Here is an 18,979-nt window from a genome sequence, read left to right as displayed (position 1 = left end):
GATAACCTAATTATCCTAGCTTCTCGGCATTTCTGACTTGAAATTTCAGTTCATTTTCCTGTTTGGCTTTATTTTTTTAATTTAATTGGCCATTCTACAAATTATTCCAGTAAAATATTTATTTGTACACTAATATAAAGCTCTGAATATATCCAAGGCTTCGTCTGCTTTCTTTGTTTTAACAAGATCGATTAGCCTTCAATTCGGGCTAATCAGTTATTTCCCTTTTATTAGTTGTTCATGTGAGGACTTCGCATAACATCATTTATTACAACGGCACATAGATGGATGTGTAGGCTTCGCACACCGCTATCTAACCAGACACGAGGCCGCACAATAGCGAAAACTACAAACTAGCAGCTTTTCATACCGCCTCTTGTCCAGCAGGATCTTTGACGAACATGTAGCTCCCACGTGCAAACACTGCTCACCTCCGCCACTCACATATACGCATGGCGTGGACTTGTACACACTACAACACAGACAATACAAAGTGGCTTGTTGGGCGAGTTGGCTGAACATTACTTTAAAACGGTGCTAGAACACGGACAGATAGAAAGAGACAAAAAAACACTGCGCTGACAATTCATTCAAGACAATTCTAACACCCCACAGACGTTAGAATCTCTCCTGCATACCTGCATACCTCCGAGCCAGGAGACCAACCACGGCTTGTCAAGCAGGTGGTGGAGGCCTCGACATTTCAAGGGATCTCTCTAAGCCAATGCAAGCGGTCCTTAGACTGGTCCTCTGTTTTAGAATAAAACCCAACGGATTGATCTTAAGAGCGACGATGATATTCACATGGGCAATGACGGCTGCTGATGAAAACCGCTGTTCTGCAAAGAAATCACTTCCGCGCAAAATTTAGAGGTAGTTTCTGCAATCGTAATCTTGGAGGCCGTAGTAAGGTCATACTGGCAAGAATGTACAATAAACTACAGTTATAGTTCTAAAGCCCTGGAAGCTGTCATGCGCGCACCAACTGGAGTCAGTAGGCAGGTGGGCACTTTGATCAAAAACGTTGCCAGGACGCAGCAAGGTTTTCTGCACTCGAGCAATATTGGTGCATTTACTCTCTCTCTCTCTCTCTCTCTTAGGCAAACGCGTCAATATAGTGACAAACTGTCACATCTTTCGACTTATCACGCGCTGATATTCCATTGAAGAACTTGTTTCTTCATTAGACGAGAGGTTGGAGCTTTCTGAGCCCGCCACGAGTACCCTTGGAGTTAAGCAGACGTCAAGCAATAGGTTTCGCAAGGACCACCGCCGACTCGAGTCATGAAAGCAGCGAAGTATGTCTGAACTGCCGCAGGGCGATATGTACGCACTAGATGAAGATTCGCACGTCTTTTAGCGGAGGTCGCCAAGCTCCGTCAACACCACGAACTGCCTGCTCTATGTCGACGAGATGCGGATTCAACAGCCGCACCTATCAATGGAAGAGCAGCGTCGACTACCTCCGTGCCCACCGGTGTCATTTTCTACCTTCCCCAGATTACCAAAACGCTGATAAATAACTCTGTATCATTATCTGCACCGCTATATGGTCAACCACATGTCCAACCTGCCGTCCGTGATACTGCATCGCTGCTATTATCCGAAAATGGTAAGTAAAACTAGAAACAATATAAGAGGGAATACTGTATCGCGTGGCCTCCACGCTTTGCAAAGCGCTGCCACTGTCAGGTAATAAGAATCAGCGGTAAAGTCGCATGCAAAGTAAGCTTGGTCGGCTGCTTTTTCCAGGTATGCCCCTGGAGTCACCCATTTCCGTCTTCTATCGGGGGCAGCGCTTTGACAAATGCGAGACCACGCGCTCCCGTGTTCCCTCCCATATTACTTCTAGCTGTGCCTGTCGTCCTGGTGTGCTATAGAGGGAGAGTTCAAGGCTCAGCTACTAATTAACAGGCTCCGCGTGTGAGCGATGTTGCTACATTAAACAAACGCGTTGATATCCCTTTCGGACTTCACTTGTTACACACCTTCTATGACCGATCATTTTGTGCACACTTCTGCTCTCCCGGGCAAGGAAACGGTATATGTTAAAGCGCATTTGCGTCATGTGCGCTTTTCACTCGAAACCTGGTGCACATCATATCTATAAGTAGAGTCCGGGACTTTGAAATTTCTGAAGGAAACCGCTGTAGTTGTTTCGTTTTACTTTCGACCAGTTCCACAATAACATTCGCTGGTTGTTGAGGGTCCGTGAGCAACACCCCAGGTGTTTGATTTTAGTCGTAGGCGACTTCAATACTCCTCAACCGGATTGCGAGTTGGGGTGTCCCACATCGAACCCTCGCGGAAGGTGTGTACGGGTCGCCGCTTTCAAGAATGGCCTGTCTGTTAAACCGTCCTGGCACAGCAACACGTCCTCCACGTCGCATACGCAGTTCTACCTGTAATCCAGGCTTGACATGGTTTTCGGGCCAGGTACATTATCGTGGCGCATAGAACCAGACTTCTGGACAAGTGGCAACCCCCCTATCGTCATCGGTCTCCATCCCTCACGTCTCCGTCCTTTAGGCCAAAAATGTCGGTGATCAAATGTATGAGCCTTCGATTCTTTCTGGACAACCTCTCCAAGTTAGTCATCACTCCTAATTGAGCGCATGCAAAGAGCGCTTAACAGTTCTACGAACACCACCTGGACTGATGTTCATCGAGCGGTACCAGATTTCGGCCTGCTTAACTCATTTTTCCCCCATCAAGCTGAGCTGGCTATTAAGCGATTCCCTACTTCGGAGCAGGCACGTACACGACTGAATTCTCTTACTGGTAATGCTCACAGATATTATCGGAACCTCTCAAAAACTGAGTTGCCTGCGTGACGTGAGGATGTTTCAGCTGAATCCTCGGATGCTTCACTCTGGCTAACGTTCCGCGCAATGGAAAATGGTCGACATTATTTTGACGCAGCAGGAGACGCATAGCTTGCATCTTAATTCTCTTATGATTTCAGCAAAAAAGCCGCACGAAACATTTTTTCTCAAAGTGCAATGTTTCCTCTCGTTAAGCGGCTGATTTCAATTCGGCTGGTATCTCAGCACATGCCCATGTATAAACTTCTATCTGCTACCGGTGCCACCGGAATTGCAAGTCCCTTCTTATACTTGCCTTGCTGACTGCAATAGATGACGTAGAACGGAAAACAGCGCCCAGACCGGAGAATATTTAGAGTTTACAACAACCTAAAAAGCGCTGCTCTATCTCTATTACTGAACACCATAAACGACATACGGCAACGAAGTGTCCTGCCCAAGAGCTTAAAATCCTCGGTCGTGATTCCTATCCCGAAACCAGGAAATCCTCCAGCGGACCTTGCCAACTTACAACGTACCTCCTTAGCGCCAACAATGTTCAAGCTGGTAGAGAAAATGCTAGCTACACGACTGTTGTGGTGGATTGAACAGCACAGCTACACCTTCTATCAACGCGACAGAATTGGCTTTCTTCCGCATATAAATAGAGTGGATGGGTTGGCTTTCTCGGTATCAGCCGTTATGTCATCTACCCTGCTGCGTATCGTCTGCGCATCTGCGTATCGTTTTTGCAATAGACACTGGGAAAGGTATACGAAACATCAGTCATACTGCCATCCTAAACTCAATTCACATGCACCATATTCCTTTCAGTCTACGTTTGTCGAATCTTTTCTGAAAGCGAAAAAATGAGTGTGCCGCCGTGGTGAAGTGGGTCAGCTGATTTATTTCGCTCCTCAGCGTGCCCCTGGGATCGGTAATGCGACCTACGTTAGTTAATATTGCTATCGTCCTTTTTGTACGGCGCCTACATGAAATACCCGAAATTAAGTTTTTACAATACGCGGATAAGGTTACTTTGTAGGTCACTCATCACGATCTCTTCACTCAGGAGGCTGCCCTGCACTCAGCTTTGGGCATTACCTCCAATATCACTCTTAGTCAATTGGCCTTCAGCTTTTCGTGGGCAAAATTACATATACACGTCGATCGCCAGCCGCTGGAAGCACCGTAAACTTGAAGCAAGTTCTATTCGTCTCTGTCTATCAGGTTCCATCCCACTACAAGGAAGTCAAAATGTAAAAATTCTGGCTTTGATGATTCGCCAATCAGAGTGAATTATTCCTTGGCTTTCTCATGAAAAAGCTAGACATTGGGATTGATTAGAAGATTTGTTCATAAAATGTTCACAAAAGTTCTGGTTCCTCTGTTCCACTGCAAATGGTGAGGACAGTTCTGCCACGTGTTATCAATCCCAGTTTTAACATATTGCAAGAACACATTAGCAAATCTTAAAAGCGATGAACTAAGATGCTATGAAAGCAACTACATGCCTTCCACACATGACAACGGTCATGACTTTACAAGAGGTTGATCAGTTCAACATCATCAATGCTCTGGTGCAGCAACACGGTGATGCTCATAGAATTAAAACCAGTCATTGCACTGCTCGCATGCACTGATTGCTTATGCAACTACACACTCCTTCATTCAGCCACCAGTGCCACTTGTTTATCCCTATTTTGTTCTACATCTAAACGAAAATAAGCCTACAGATAATCGCAGAGCAACGTCTGCACATCGGCATCGTGGCTTCGGTAGAAATTGGAAGAGCAAAAGGCCCACCTGCCTCATGGTTCATTGTTGTATACGTGGATGGAAGCATCCAAGATTGTGAAGCAAGAGCAGCAGTCTAGTGTCTGTGTAGGCCTGGCCTTAGTCAAACCTCCACATTGCACTTAAGGAATTACATCATATTGAACTCAGCTCGTTGCAGTTGAAGACGGACGCTGCCCCGTAGCCTCCACAACTATGCCTTCTGCTGATCACGTCCTCCTCCTCACTGACGTCATTGAAGTAGTACGGTTGCTCCGACGTGTCAGCCGCTTAATTCCCAAGAATATGTCAAGAAATCCACCAGCTGATGGCAAGCATCCCATACGATTGTTAAAGTGGCTTTCGCGGGACCAACTCCCTTATCAAAGCTATGAAGATTTAGCGACCCTCCTCGTGACCCCATGTCATGTTTGCTTTGGCTCCCTAAACTGGACAAACTACTTTCCTTTTATCAAGAAAGAAGACCATGGGTGTGTCGACTGTGTTCTTAATATTGCATGCGCGGCAGCTCTATCCTGCGCCCTTACCCGCGCAAAGAAACTTGCGATACGGAGGATCTCGGTAAGGGTTGCCCTCACCACAGCTGTCAAACGTGGCCTCATTTCTGATCTATTTATATTCCCGCCCGGGAATTTGAATATAAAAATTTGAAATATTGAAGCCGATATTCACCACTTACTATAGGACTGCGCAGCACTGAGATCTAGCAGAATCCGGTTCTTGAAGGTAGCCAGCCTTTCGGCGAGAAACCTTGCTTCATATATTGCCTCGAACAGCTTAAATCTTTATTAGTTATTTTTCGACAGCGGCTGGCATGCGGCCTTATCCCTGTGATTCTAGCGCACGGACCGATTCTATATTCGTTGTTTCTTCATGCTCTATGCCGCGAGACACAGCTTTGTTATTTTCTTTGTCACACAAGATGCGTCCAAATGTGTCTAGACGATTCCGGCCACTCGCGTGTTTGTAATGCTCTAGAATATGGTAGCCACCGTATGTGCGTAGTCTAGACGTCTCTTGGCGCCTTAAAATTAAGCATTGACGGGTGTGACGGGCATTCTTACATCGCCGACCGACGAGCACGCTTGTTGTTATAGCCGCCACCGAATCGCATAGTTCTTTTGCGAGCGCAAGTCAGCCCAAAAAAGGAGTTCATTCAGTCTAACGTGAATCTCTTTGTCTGCAGGTTTAGGCGTCGTCACCAAGGCGTGACAATATTTCCCGAACCCCAATGCGTGACAATATTTCCCGGATCCAGGCACCTCATCATAGCTTACTCCTGCGTTTCCTGAAATCAGGAAATATTTTTTTATAAATTTAATCGTTCTTTATCCTTTATCTTATATCCTCTGTGCTCAGACGAAATAAATATGGCATATAAAAATTGTTTCTCTTCGCAACAGGCGCATGCACTGCTTCTGTTCCTGTTCATTTTTTTCTGGTTCTTTCGCTTCTTTTTCTCTTTTCCCCTTCCAACGTTGTTATCGCCTTCCCAACCAGTTTACGAATGAGGACGAACCTTGCACACACTTCGATGCCGAAGCGACGTTGGCCGTCCCTTCATTGCCCGATACTCCGCTAGTGCAGTTTAAATGTGCACATTAAATAGCGGCCGGACTGGGTAATCGAACTAAAAGGTAACACACGAATCCTTTCACTTGTTTCCTGTCTGCCATTCTTGGATATGGCATGGGCTCACGGCTTCTTGTACTAAGGAGGCTGCCAACCTGGTGCGTGTATTTCACGTCTGCTCTCAATAAAATCTTATCCCTTGCTCTCCCTCCAGAAGCGAGAAAAAGGAAGCAGAGTCTTCCAAGCTAGTGCAGGTCACTGTGACCATAGCAGAAGAAGAAGAAGCGACAGAGATCCAACGCTACGTACCTGCTTCTCCCACGAGAAGTTGTTTATAAAGAAACGTCGGTACGTTGTAGTTTGCCTACTTTGTATTGAATGACCATAGTCCAAGCAATATTCTGAAACGGAACCCGGCTTTAACCGTTGAGATCAGTGGTGCCTTTATCAGCTTTCGCTTGGGTTTAGAACACATATCCATAAAAGCTATGGTTTCTGTAAGCAACTAAACATGCCGGGCAGTCTTTGGCTAGGGCCCACTGTACTTTTCTTCTTTTGTCCGCTACTATGTCCCTTATGGAGACGTTACAGATAAACGAATACAGTGCCAGAGCCAGTTATTCCGTTTTACTTAATAACACGTATCCTTTTTGCAGTGTCCCTCGAAGAGAGCGCCGCGTCCGCGCTGCCCATGGAGCTAAGCGGGCAGTCCTTGAAAAGCGCTGAGTACGACGAGAGCAGCGTCGAGGCGGGCCCTGTTTGCCGCATCTGCTATCGGGGTCCCCGCAGTGGGGGAGAACTGCTGTCGCCCTGCGCCTGCAAGGGCACCATGGGACTCACGCACAGGGCCTGCCTGGAGCGCTGGCTGCGTGAGCGCGACGCAGACAAATGCAATGTATGCCTCGCCCGCTTCAAGGTCCGCCGACAGCACCCGGTAATAACCTGATTTAAATCACTGGAAGGGTGCATCTCAGATTGAATGGCAGAATTGTTTGAATATTTTATAAATACGCAATCAGTGCCTTTTGCGGGAAAATTTTAACATTCAAAGATCCTCCCCAACCTTTTTTTCCACTTTCTTGAAATCTGAACCATACAAGTATATGAGATTATATTGTTATGGAAACGCATTCCGTTCCTGCGTGGTCGTCCCATGTGGCTCCGGCAGACTGTTTAGAGAATGAGGCTAACCAAACTGCTCCAAACAGGAACCACCAGTAATTACTTTATTCACAACTGTTCATAGCTTTGCTTAATCCGATTGTGTGCCACTAACGTGTTGATAGTGGCAAGCTCTACACTCACTGGTTTTTGGCGATTAATTCTAAACGAAGCTAGCTAGCGATCAGACAGCCTCTGGGCTTCAAAGCGACAATATTGTTTGGTGTTGAAGAATAAATCGTGAAAACTACGCAGCTTATGAGCATTGGTATAAAGGGGGTCGGGGTGTACCAGTTCATCGGTCTTGCTATTCCCATTTTAACGCTGTGCTTTCTCACTCATCGTTCTGTACGACCATTTGGGCTTAGTCTATTATAAAGCCTGTATGACAGAAATGAAACCGTAAAATTATAACGTCTTCCATTGTATCCCACCGTTGGGCAGCCACTCCGTGACTTCTTCGCCGAGAAGAGCAACCGGCGTAACCTGCTTCGGATGGTGCTGAACCTGGTGTCGGGCGTTGGCGACGTCGTGGTGCTGGTGTTTGCCTGGAGCTACGCTTCGCGCTTCCTGGGCGGCCTCGGCTGGTTCCTTTACCTGCTGGTCATTGCGCTGCTCGTCTTCCAGACTCTCTTCTGGGTCGTCGTAGAATGCGTGAGGGTCTGGTGAGTACTTCCTCAATGAATATCAAAAGTCTGTACAACACGGCTTTGTGGTTAGCGGAATTCAAAGGTTTTCTAGTTACTATACTAGCGTCCTTTTTCTTTGTCATTCGTTTTTGGCGCCGAATGACGCTGATAATAGCATGCTCCGTGTCATTCACAACATCTGTGTAAGGCAACTTCTGACATGGTATCTCAGTGATACCGGTGAGATGCTTTCAGCTGATTGCTGCCACCGAATTCCGCAGAGGAAGATTTCGACAAAATCCACATGTGGTGATGTCATTCAGGTTGTTTTCGGTGTAGCCGCTCTCCGGAGGTGCGTGGTCAGTGAGGGCCCGCAGAGATATCTCTTGCTTCAAGCAGATATAGCAATCTAAGGCACTGAAATCCGCACTGCTTTAGCATTAAAACGCCCAGATTTTGACGACCTGTGGACCGAAAATTTCCTGGATCAGGCTTCATCTGGTCATCATCGTGCCGGCAAGTCATTGCTTTCCTTCTCTTCTATATTCATCAATCAAATCACGCCCTTCGTCACGTCATACACCTGAACGCCTTTAACATTCTTACAACCGTTTCGCCACCAGGTCATGCGTCAAAAGCACTGACTGATAGTATATTGGAAAGTTAAGAATCGTGCGAAGATTACTTACCAAACGTTAATTACAGTATTAAAGTTAAGTGGCTCGATGTCGTGTAGATTTAACCCCGTATGCCCTACGCAACAGTCAAGTGCATTTTTAAGCCACTCAATACCGTTGTCTTACAGGACCTGCTACGAGCCTGTCCGCGAGTGGCGCCGCAGAGCGGTCACCCTAGAGATCATCACGGACAGCTCGCCCAGCGGGTCTAATAATTCACTCCCTAACGAGAAAGCGGCCGATGTCGAAAAGGGAGAGGCGCCTCCCATCTCTTGGAAATCAGCGCTGTTACCTTCCCACAGTTCCGCAGAACAGAACCCTTCTTCGTCCTGGTTCGAAGGCTCGAGGTAAGCAACAGCCTTCTTAACTGCGCTTTTTGCCACAATTTTTCCCTTCCACATCAGCAAATAATTCGCTGAAAAAGCAGAGACAAACTGTCTTTTGGCACGACGAGTTGCGCCTTTTATTTAGTTTTCCCAGTACTACCACGGCCACCATTTTAGTTAGCTAGGCAGAGCAGCAATCGAAGGAGCGGTGGTGGCAGCTTAAAACAGATGCAGATGTCTCGAACGTTCTACTTCATTTGCAATACATTCAAGAGAACTGATTCTCCATCGAAATTAAACCTCTTCATATAAGACGGAAAACTGCTCGGCTAATATTTCTTCATTCGTTCACCCAGGGAAAGTTTAGGATGTCTTGTTCACCTTATATTACACCTTCAACAGCACGAAAAGCCTGCCACCAACATAACCATGCCCTAACAACATATTTCACGAAAGCAAACTTGTTTAAATAATCATACTTTCCGCGTACAATAAACGAGTGAAATGTACCGTCTGAAGAGCTTGTCTCAAGTGCCAGTTTCGAAAGCACTCTTGGCAATGAGATTGTGGAGTTGCTACAAAATATAAAAATTATGCAGTACATTTCTTTTGACTTGTTTCGCTCATTTGAGTCATGTATCAAACCTTTTGTCTATGTACTAACTTTATGGCGTTTGAAAATATGCCTTGTTATCTGCTCTTCCTGCTTGGACTACCTGAGGTCTGCAGTATTATGTAAATACAAAAACCTGGCGCGTGCAGACGAAGCTTCGTCTTGCGAGACACGTGGCTGACGCTGGCCACGCGAGTCGCTACAAACCTTACCAGCCCCCCCCCCCCCCCCCGCCTTCTGCCAGTCAGTTGAGAAAACAAAGAAAAATATTCGAGGCAATGAGGACCTTCTGCAAGTATAAAGCTGAACGTTGGCTCACCCAACGGCGACCGAAGCCCATGCTTTCTGTTGTGGTGTGCCGCCACGCTACCGATGCCATGCTACCCTCTGTACTCTTTCCGCTTATAACTTCGCCTTCTTCCTTCCTCTCGTTCCTCTGACAGCGCTCTTTTCACTCCTCGTCCTCTAAAAACGTTCTCTTGAATATGTCACGTGGTGTAGAGAGATGATTATGGCATACAACTGGAAGCACGTATGTCAAATCGAATCCCTGTCGCTAACCAGACTATAAGATGCAAGCCAAGTGAGCAGGGAAATTGTGTTCACTACACTGAACTCTAGATTCCACACCAATTTTGATACGAAAAAGCAGAAATTTAGCGCCATGCGAAGGACTCTTAGTGATATGGCTTGCAAGTGAATGGCGCACCAGCGGCGGCAAGAAGAGAAGGGCCCTGCCACAAGACTATTTGTTGTTGATGCCGTTGTCCCCCTCGCCGCTTCGGTGGCTCGACAACTGGGCGACACAGTTGCTATGGCAACTACAATGCCTGAAAGTCACGACGAATGTGACGTCAGCTTCGAGGCACAACGGTATAATGTCTTTATTAGCTCCCGTTACCACATATACACAACTAGTGTACTTTATGTCTGATTAAAACATTAAACATTTTTTTTACTTGTGAGATCAAGTGCACTTGCCTTTTGATACCATCACATCCGTAACATGAGTGATGAATGAGGCATGTACGGCTTTCCCATTAATATTATGAGATGTTTATATATAACACCGATACAAGGCTGTAGTGTACCCTGTCATGGTCAAATCGCATAACGCTAACAGCGCGGAGGAGGATATCGAGCTTGCGAGAAACGCGAAGGGTATACAATAGTGGAGACGTGCAGGTTTGGGTAAGCACTACGTTAGAGCGAGGTGAAGCAGGGCAACCGGACACTGAGGGCGCAGTCATGCTCTCACCAAAAGAGGAAAACAGGGCGGATAAGCCGTGGACAGACAGGCCATCAATGTCGGTTAGTTGAGGAGAGTGCGAAGAATTGTGAAACCTCGCTGGCCAGGCCATCATGCGAGACATGCCCGGCTGTAGGCTAGGTGCATACTCCTCAAGAAATGGCTCTGCAGGAGGATTTGGCTCAAAAATTAGTAATAATAGCATTTGCAATACATGTACAAATGCCGCCACAGAACAACACTTGCCTACCAGAAAAGCTGGGACGTTTAAAACAGACGGCGCAGAAACATCTCCGCTATGGTGGCACTGACGAAGGCTGGACATGACGGTGGGGTCACAGAGAGAGCCAGAAATTCGGTCCCAGTTTTCGGTATTTGCTATATCTCTCGACATTTGGACAGTGTAGTGTAATGTTTGAGACGCGTGCAATATACGCTGTTAATGTTCGACTCCGAAGAGGATAGGACCACGTCGTCCTCTGAAAATGAGGTCACACCCGGCTTCAGGATGTGATATCAGCATTACAAGTCTGCTAACTTCTTGATAGAATCGGGCTGATAAAGTCGGGGGCTTGAGACTGATCGGTACACTGAGTAGATGATGGCCGAGGAGGATCGGATCTCCGAACACATGGGGGTAGAGCGAGTTGATGGGCGCGATGAGGACCAAACCTTCGGCTGGAATCATAGCTGGTGCGTCGTGGTTAGGGGCGACCTGTTTTAGAGGGACTAGGCAGGAGTGGCAGGTGCTGGTCGTTGACGGCTACGGCGTGCTGGGCCCGGAGGATGCAGCCGGATGCGAGAGCAAAGCTGACGCGGTTGTAGGAATTGGCGGCGACTACAATGAGTATTCGCTAGCAGCAGCTTGCAGTTGCAGCCAACGAAGTCGACCGGGACGGCAGCGGGCAGCTGCCTCCTCTTTACTGTTTACTTCACTGTCATCATCCGATTCTGCCTTAACAGCCAGTCTTAAGCACATTCTCGCTTACTACTTTTAGTGCTTCGCTACCATTATCTACTGTGGCCTTCTGAAAAGGAAATGTTATTTCCTGATTAGGCTATATATCCCATGAATGCTCAGACGAATAGTTTTATTTACACGTGGTCTACACTATGCATAAACACAAATAGGAAGCTTTTAAAGTATTCCCCATTCACTTGATATCCAATTAATCTATATCGATTCTCCCAATACTGCCTGTAAAAACGCAGTGGTACTAAACACCTTAGTCCATGTCCGACACCGTTCTTCATTTGTATTTTATCTTTTCCTGTGTAAGTCAACGGTCTCTATTCTGGCCCTGCAATATTTTTTCAATGTGTCATCATCATCAACATCAGCCGGACTATACCCACTGCAAGGCAAAGGCCTCTCCCGTATTACTACATTTAACTCAGCCCTCTGCTAGACCTCATTAACCTCATCCGTTTACCTAAATTTGTGTCGCCCCTATATGCTTCCGTTCCCTTGGAATAAAATTTGTTACCCTTATAGGGTCTATCAGTCGACTCCCTCTCTTAGCACTAAATGTTCTGCCCAAGTTCAATTTTCCCTAGAATGTCATTAACTCGATTTTTTTTTCTCGCCCATTTTATACGCTTCCTACCTCTTAAACTTACACCTACCATTTTCCGTTCCATAGCTCTCCGCATTGTCTTCAGCTTATTAGAACCCTCTTCATCAGCCTCCATGTTTTCATTAGCGGGGTTTGCGGAGTACTGGTAAGATGCAGCGGCTACGCTTTTCTCTTAAGCGACGCCGCTAAGCTGCTAGCTGTAATCTGCTGGTACTAGACAAATGCATTTCATCCTAATCCTATTATCCTAGTTAATTCCCTTTCATGGCCCGGATCTGCAGTTACTATCTCTCCAAAGTAGACACATTCACCTACCAATTACAGTGCTTAGATATGTATTGCAAACTGCAGTTCCTTCAAGATGAACATTGCCAATTTTTAGGCCTACTTTTCTGCTTTTTCTTCCTAAGTCTTCAAATATTATTTACAATTCAACCCCTGAGTCACTTAGTAACGCAATGTGATCAGCGAATCAGATTACAGAGATCAGCAGCAGCAGCTTTACTTAAGGCTGCGATTTAGGCGAGTTGGTACGTACTGATTCATAGTTAAAACAGCGCGGGAAAATAAGACGAACGAAGAAAGACACAACACAAGCGCTGACTTGCAACTGTTCTTTATTCGAATAAAACGTTGTTTAAATGCTTTTCTGTCTAGAAAAACACAAAAAATAAAGGAAGACAACCAAAACTACTGAACAGCGTTACTTTACCCACTGCAGGGCGCAGTCCTCTCCTATATTATTCCACTTAACGGGGTACTGTACCAGCTGCATACACTTGACCCCTGCGAATTTCTTGACCTCACCCACCCACCTATCTTTTTGCCGCCCCCTGCTGCGCTTTCCTTCCTTTGGAATCTATAGTTCCCCCTGCAGTATTCTCTACCAATCCTAATCTCTAACTGCTCCCATCTCAATTCTGAATACTCCCTCTAAGCAAGCTGTAAATAGTACTGGGGAGGTGGTGCCTACTTGGCTAACGCCATTTCTTATGAGAATATTATTACTTTCTTTATACAAAACTATGATTCCTATGCAGCTGGTATAGATATCTTCCAGTACTTTCACATACGACTCACCTTACACCCTTATGTTCAAATGCCTGCACGACTGCCGTGGTTTCGGCTGACTCAAACGCTTTTTCATAATGAGTGAATGTTATGTATAATGTCTTGTTATATTACGCACAATGCCTCGCGCGAGTATTCAAATTAGGTGCTTTACAGAGGCTTCAACAAGCGGGTCTCCCCGACGGGCATTTCAAGCTCGCCAGCTAACTATGAGATTGATGTAACCTGCGATTGAAATTTCAGTGCCCATGACCTCTTGTAGTGCTTCAGGTTAAATAAGACCCATCAGAGCAGATTTAAACTGGTCGAGTTCGAAAATGGGCACTCGGGTTCAGCATGCGAGCCTCCTAACCACTGATTCACTGCGCAACTCCTCTCGCTCGTTATAACGAGGTTAAATTATCCGCAATTAGACGGGGCGGCCCCAGGCGTGCCACGGTGCCAGAGTAGGGTTAAACTCGTGGCTTCCGAGATAAAGCTCGCTATTTGGCCTCAGCTGATCGCGGAGGCCACTATTAAAGCTCCGCCGTCTGACGTGGCGGCTTCCAGATGGCGCTATATGTACAGTTAAAACGGCAGCTTCCCATGCTTTCGCACTATAATTGGTTTAACAGAGATATCTCCTGCCAGTTGTTCTTCATGTCCTATATTTTCTATTAGTTATTCATGTCATTACTCATCTCCTATTGCCATTAAAATATATATATCTCTCATGTGAATACTCATTTGGCTTCATGATTGTGCAGAGCGCGAACATGGCGTTGTAACACCCTCATTTATCTCAATTATTTGCTTAGGAATTGTCGTGCGTGCGCACACTTCCAGGCCACCGTAAAACGTCAACTAATTCTAATTGATTTTAACTCGGTACTGTACAAATAAATGTAATGTCGAGCTCGTAGCCTACAAAAGTATTTAATATACGCATCACCGTCGCACCGCGACCCCCTTTGGGTACGCGGCCCTATCAAAACAAACGGACAAACAAATCACAAAATCTACCTAACTATCCATAATGCCTACTTCAGTCTGCGCAAGGAAAATGCTGCTGTTTGCAGGGACAACACAGGAAGCTATATAGAGTTCTAGTGAAGTTAAGGAAAAATTTATTGAAGTGAAAGTTCGCTGAACTGAAATAATTGCGTGTAAGCATGTTGCCGTTGGCTCCAAAGAACATCGAGTGTTCAAATCATAATATAGCCCATTGATTTGTCACAGCGTTCATTTGGCAGCTATGAATGCAGTAGGAGTGTTGTAGCTGTACTCATAACTGCAGTGGTCTTGAATTCAGTTGTTACCAAACTTTCGTGAACCTTGTCTGCACAAAGGTCTGAAGGGCGGCAAAAGCCTTCATTTTTTACACCAGCTCATAGCTTCAGCAGCTCATGGGTAACCAGCATGCATACGCACAACCTTCTTGGAACGCAAAAGTCAGGTTAAAGGTCAACTCCGGTGGTTTTTTCATCATTTTCTGTTTTTCATTGAAAAGCATTCCTCGACACTTCCTGACTCCAATACAAAAAAAAAACCGTTTTTCGAAATTCCAATTAGAAGTATTTAAAAAAAAAAAGAGAAACAGCAAATCGAAACCAAAACTGCTTTCACGGCCAGAAACGACGTCCCAGGTGACGAAATTGTGACGTCACACTCAGTATTAGAAAACCACTCGTACGTGCATTGGATGGTGAAAATAACGTATGGAAATCATGAAGCATTGCATAAAATGTCTGAGGTAGTTCAATATAAGCCTCACAATTTCATAATCATGCGGGAAGTGGACAGTAACTCCGGTATACTGTTTGTGACGTCAGAAACTCAGTGTTGCCGGCAGAAATAGTCTCAACTTAAGCCATGAAAACAGCATATTTTAAAGTCGTGTTGCGCGCGAACGGATTATCGTACGGCGCCCAAATTTTGTAGAATGCGTCAGGACGGAGAGGAGAATATACAGCAAAATTTTTATTAGAATATTCGAATGTCAAAAAACCTCCGGAGTTGCCCTTTAAAGATAAATTATGGCCAATTTTCGCCAAGTGGCATTAAAGCGTGGTTATCAACATAACAATTTGCAATCAAAAGTGAAATCTGTGCTTGCTGAAGTGTTTAGCATGACATTGGAGACACATTTTTCTACATTCTACATTGTCTGCATTTTTGACCCAAACCTTTGGTCGACGTTTTCCTTTTCTTTCTTTGGTACTAATAATGAAAAGAACAATCACTTAATTTCATGAAATGAAGGGTTTTTGCGTAGCGTTCAATGGAGGTTTTTAGGGAGAGGGGGTAATAAAAATCGTGCTACACAATTCTTTTGAACGACGTTCTTCAAGTGGTATTCTACTATCTCCAACTTACGTACTCACATTCCGCCTCAAAGCCAGATTTAAACATAAGTGTGAGGTCACGTTGAAAATGAAGTTACTTTCGATTCTGGCCTACATTATTGACTGCCAACAATTCGTCACACTTGAACGAACATGAATGTTGAATGGAATAAGAGTTAGGACACAAAGATTGCCTTAGTGTATTTTTGCTGCGGATGTAAGCATAATACATTTTAAACATGTGCACTTTGGCATAAGCTCTGTGTATGCTCCATGCTTTCTTTAAATATCAGTTCATTCTAGCTGAACGGATGTTCCGCTTTAGCAAGTAAACCATGGCTGTGATGTCACATGTGATCATGAGATGGCTCTAAGCATATAAAGACTGCTATATAATAGCTCACACTTCACTTCTTGCCGTTGAAGCTTCTGGGGCATTTTACCTTATAAATGGAAAGGACAAGCCAGCGATTTTCTTCTGTATGCGTCTCCCATCACTAACACTACTAACAGTCAATTAGTTCTGTATAAACGTGTTATTCATGCTCCTATCAATGTAATTCCCCCCCCCCCCCCACACACACAATACTTCGTCCTTGGAGCCTGTGAGGTGATATGAATAAATAAATAAATGTGACATCATACCTAATCTCATGTTGCAGCCGTCGTCCGGTACTGAAGTACACACAAGAAGTATGAAAGGAAGGCATGAAGTTACATATGTACAGCGCGCTGGTGAATTCCACGCCATAAGCTCTACAAGCTCAACCAAACCAAATTTACTTATGTCGCATATACCTTTCCAAAGCGAAAACACAATTTGAATTTAATGCGTGCACATCTGTGAGATCATACAGGGTCTCTGTAAAGAAATGCTCGAAACAGCCTTCACGAGGAATCGTATATATATATATATATATATATATATATATATATATATAGACACGTTTATCTGCGCCCGTCTGTACCTTCTTTAGTCTCTCATTTACTACCATAAGCCAACCATTCCATAACACATAATCCAAACCACACCATGCCTTGTAAGAAAAGCAATCATAACAAGAAAAGCAAGCAATCAGAAAAGCAATCATAAAAGCAATCAGTGGCATCTGCACAAAGGGCGATGTCTAAGCTGAAAGGGCGTGTTGCTTAGTAGATATAATACTTATTTAGCTGATAATTCATTACCAATTATATAGGCCTAAATACTAAACACATATTTTGCAGGTAATTTTTTTGAGTAAGATATTATTTAGTTTAATGTTTAGAGCCAATTTATTGATACTGAACTGAATGATTACAAGTAAAGAGGGTAAAACTTCATTAGCACTTGTACCCACCACAAGACAGCAAAATAGATGAAGACAACAATAAACTAAGTTCATTCAAAGCAAACGATAATTCCTTAGAAAAAAATCGCGAGAAAAAGATTCGTCAAAGCAATAATGCGCATAATTAACATTTTCCTCGTAATTTCTACGCATTTATCTCAAAACTTCTCTTTTCCTCAAAGTTTAGCTTCCAGCTAACGTACCAAGTTTGCTACGCACTGGGCCAATAATATTTTACTTGCTAATGAAAGTTCCGCAATGTGAAATGCAGGAAGCATGCGGGTGCTGATGGGAAAACATTGCCTCCTGATGAAAGCAAGGCCTTTCCAGAAGAAAAGGCCCAAGTGGGAAACTACAGTGACCAGAAGCCGGAGACAGCGGTCCAGAGCGCAGCCGTTTATTAGCCGCTCTGGTTCGGCTGTGCCTGAAATGAAATTGACATTAAAAATGACAATACATTCTTTTCCTTCCACCGCGATTGTGGAATTGAAGGGGTTTCTGTCTTTTCTTTTTCAAGAACGAGCTTGCCTTGAGGAGGTGCTGCTCTGTACTGCAGGCACCCGTCGTAAGATTGCAGGCGTAGGTGTTACCTGTAACTGAATAACTGTTACCAGCAATTTATTGTTCGGTGTCTTGCTTATAGGATTTAACATCCCATAGCGACATTGGCTATGAGGGACACGGCTCTAGTTCGCTACGGAAATTTCAACCGCATGAATGAATAGGCTGCTGGGATCAACCGCATGACTGAAGAGGCTGCTGGGACCCAAGGCTGCATTTGAGGCGGTGGCACCCGCCCCCTGAACTTTTTGTCGGAGGGTGGGCAGATCGATTTACCCTTTGGATATTAAAGTTTATTCTATGTATGTAACTATCTACCGCGTGGCTGTTCTTTAACGTGGGGTAGCGTCACTAGTACACGGACTCCTATCATATCGCCTCCGGTGAAGCCTGGCCGCCGCAGCCGGAATCGAACGCGTAATAGGGCTTTGTAATAGAACACCGTAACAGATGAGCACGGCAGCGATGCTCAGTGGTGCTTGATTGACTGACTCAGTGGATTGATTGACTGATTGATTGATGATTGATTGATTGAAGCCGAAGTTGCCATGTGTTCTGTTCAGTCCCTCGCGTTCAATACCAAAGTTGAACCGCTAAGAAAAGTCGAATGGTAAGGCGCATTGAGCAGAGACGTCTAGCTGGTGCATCCAGAAATCAGAGGTGGTGGTGCGTTCGCTGCACCCCCTTCCCTGCAGCTTTATACCAAAAGCGCTGCTGCTGAGAATGGAATTTGAGCGGCTGCAAAGGCGTCTAATTTTTAAAGGTTTGATTGTTCATCGCAGATCTTTCTTTGTAGTGCTTGCAAAGGCCGCCTAAAACAAAGCGTAGCTGGTAAAAGTATATGTCAGACTTTCCTAGTAGGAAATTAGGAGATGCTGTCTTCAACTTTCTACGCTAGCTTCGCCCCTCAGGTTCCACACGGTACTTGGTCCAACAATTTGAAAGAGGAGATCTTGAATGACTTGGGCCCCCAAAGCTCCTTGAGGAGATCCAGTTTGCGAAACTACGCTTGAAAGCCTGGTCGACACCCTGAGCGGACACCTCAGAGAATTTTGAAGATGGCACCGTGTGCACGGTTAATTGACATCGATAAAGGGTCTATGAAAAGCTATTTGCTCGTGCAAAGAAGTGCGCACGAAAGATGGATATTCTATCACATTTATCTGCAACGCACAAATGTTTAAAGTAGTTTTACTAACGCCGTAAATATCAGCCATCAAAACCGATGCTCCTCTTCACCTCCATTTAGTTCAATACACTCCGACTTGCAAGAAAAATTTAAGAAAC

General features: G+C 45.0%; 1 protein-coding gene across 1 annotated transcript; it reads left to right on the top strand.

Annotated features, from left to right (window-relative positions):
* Positions 1-4,339: 4,339 nt before the first annotated feature.
* LOC146194753 (uncharacterized) lies at positions 4,340-17,535 on the top strand. Its single transcript, XM_084596631.1, has 5 exons — positions 4,340-4,397; positions 6,830-7,107; positions 7,779-7,999; positions 8,769-8,987; positions 17,403-17,535. The coding sequence occupies exons 1-5, from the start codon at positions 4,340-4,342 to the stop codon at positions 17,533-17,535; spliced, it is 909 nt and encodes a 302-aa protein (XP_084452757.1).
* Positions 17,536-18,979: the final 1,444 nt, after the last annotated feature.

Source organism: Amblyomma maculatum, chromosome 3 (assembly GCF_055883805.1).
Source record: "Amblyomma maculatum isolate TAMU_Amacu chromosome 3, ASM5588380v1, whole genome shotgun sequence".
Lineage (NCBI taxonomy): Eukaryota > Metazoa > Arthropoda > Arachnida > Ixodida > Ixodidae > Amblyomma > Amblyomma maculatum.
The sequence above is the reverse complement of the archived record's forward strand: the minus strand, read 5'-3'. Positions and strand labels throughout refer to the sequence as shown.

Coding starts and splice junctions, on each gene's coding strand:
- LOC146194753 (XM_084596631.1), top strand. CDS start 4,340: ATGACTTTACAAGAGGTTGATCAGTTCAACATCATCAATGCTCTGGTG. Junction 7,108..7,778: donor AGGTCCGCCGACAGCACCCG/GTAATAACCTGA, acceptor ACCGTTGGGCAG/CCACTCCGTGACTTCTTCGC. Junction 8,000..8,768: donor GTAGAATGCGTGAGGGTCTG/GTGAGTACTTCC, acceptor GTTGTCTTACAG/GACCTGCTACGAGCCTGTCC.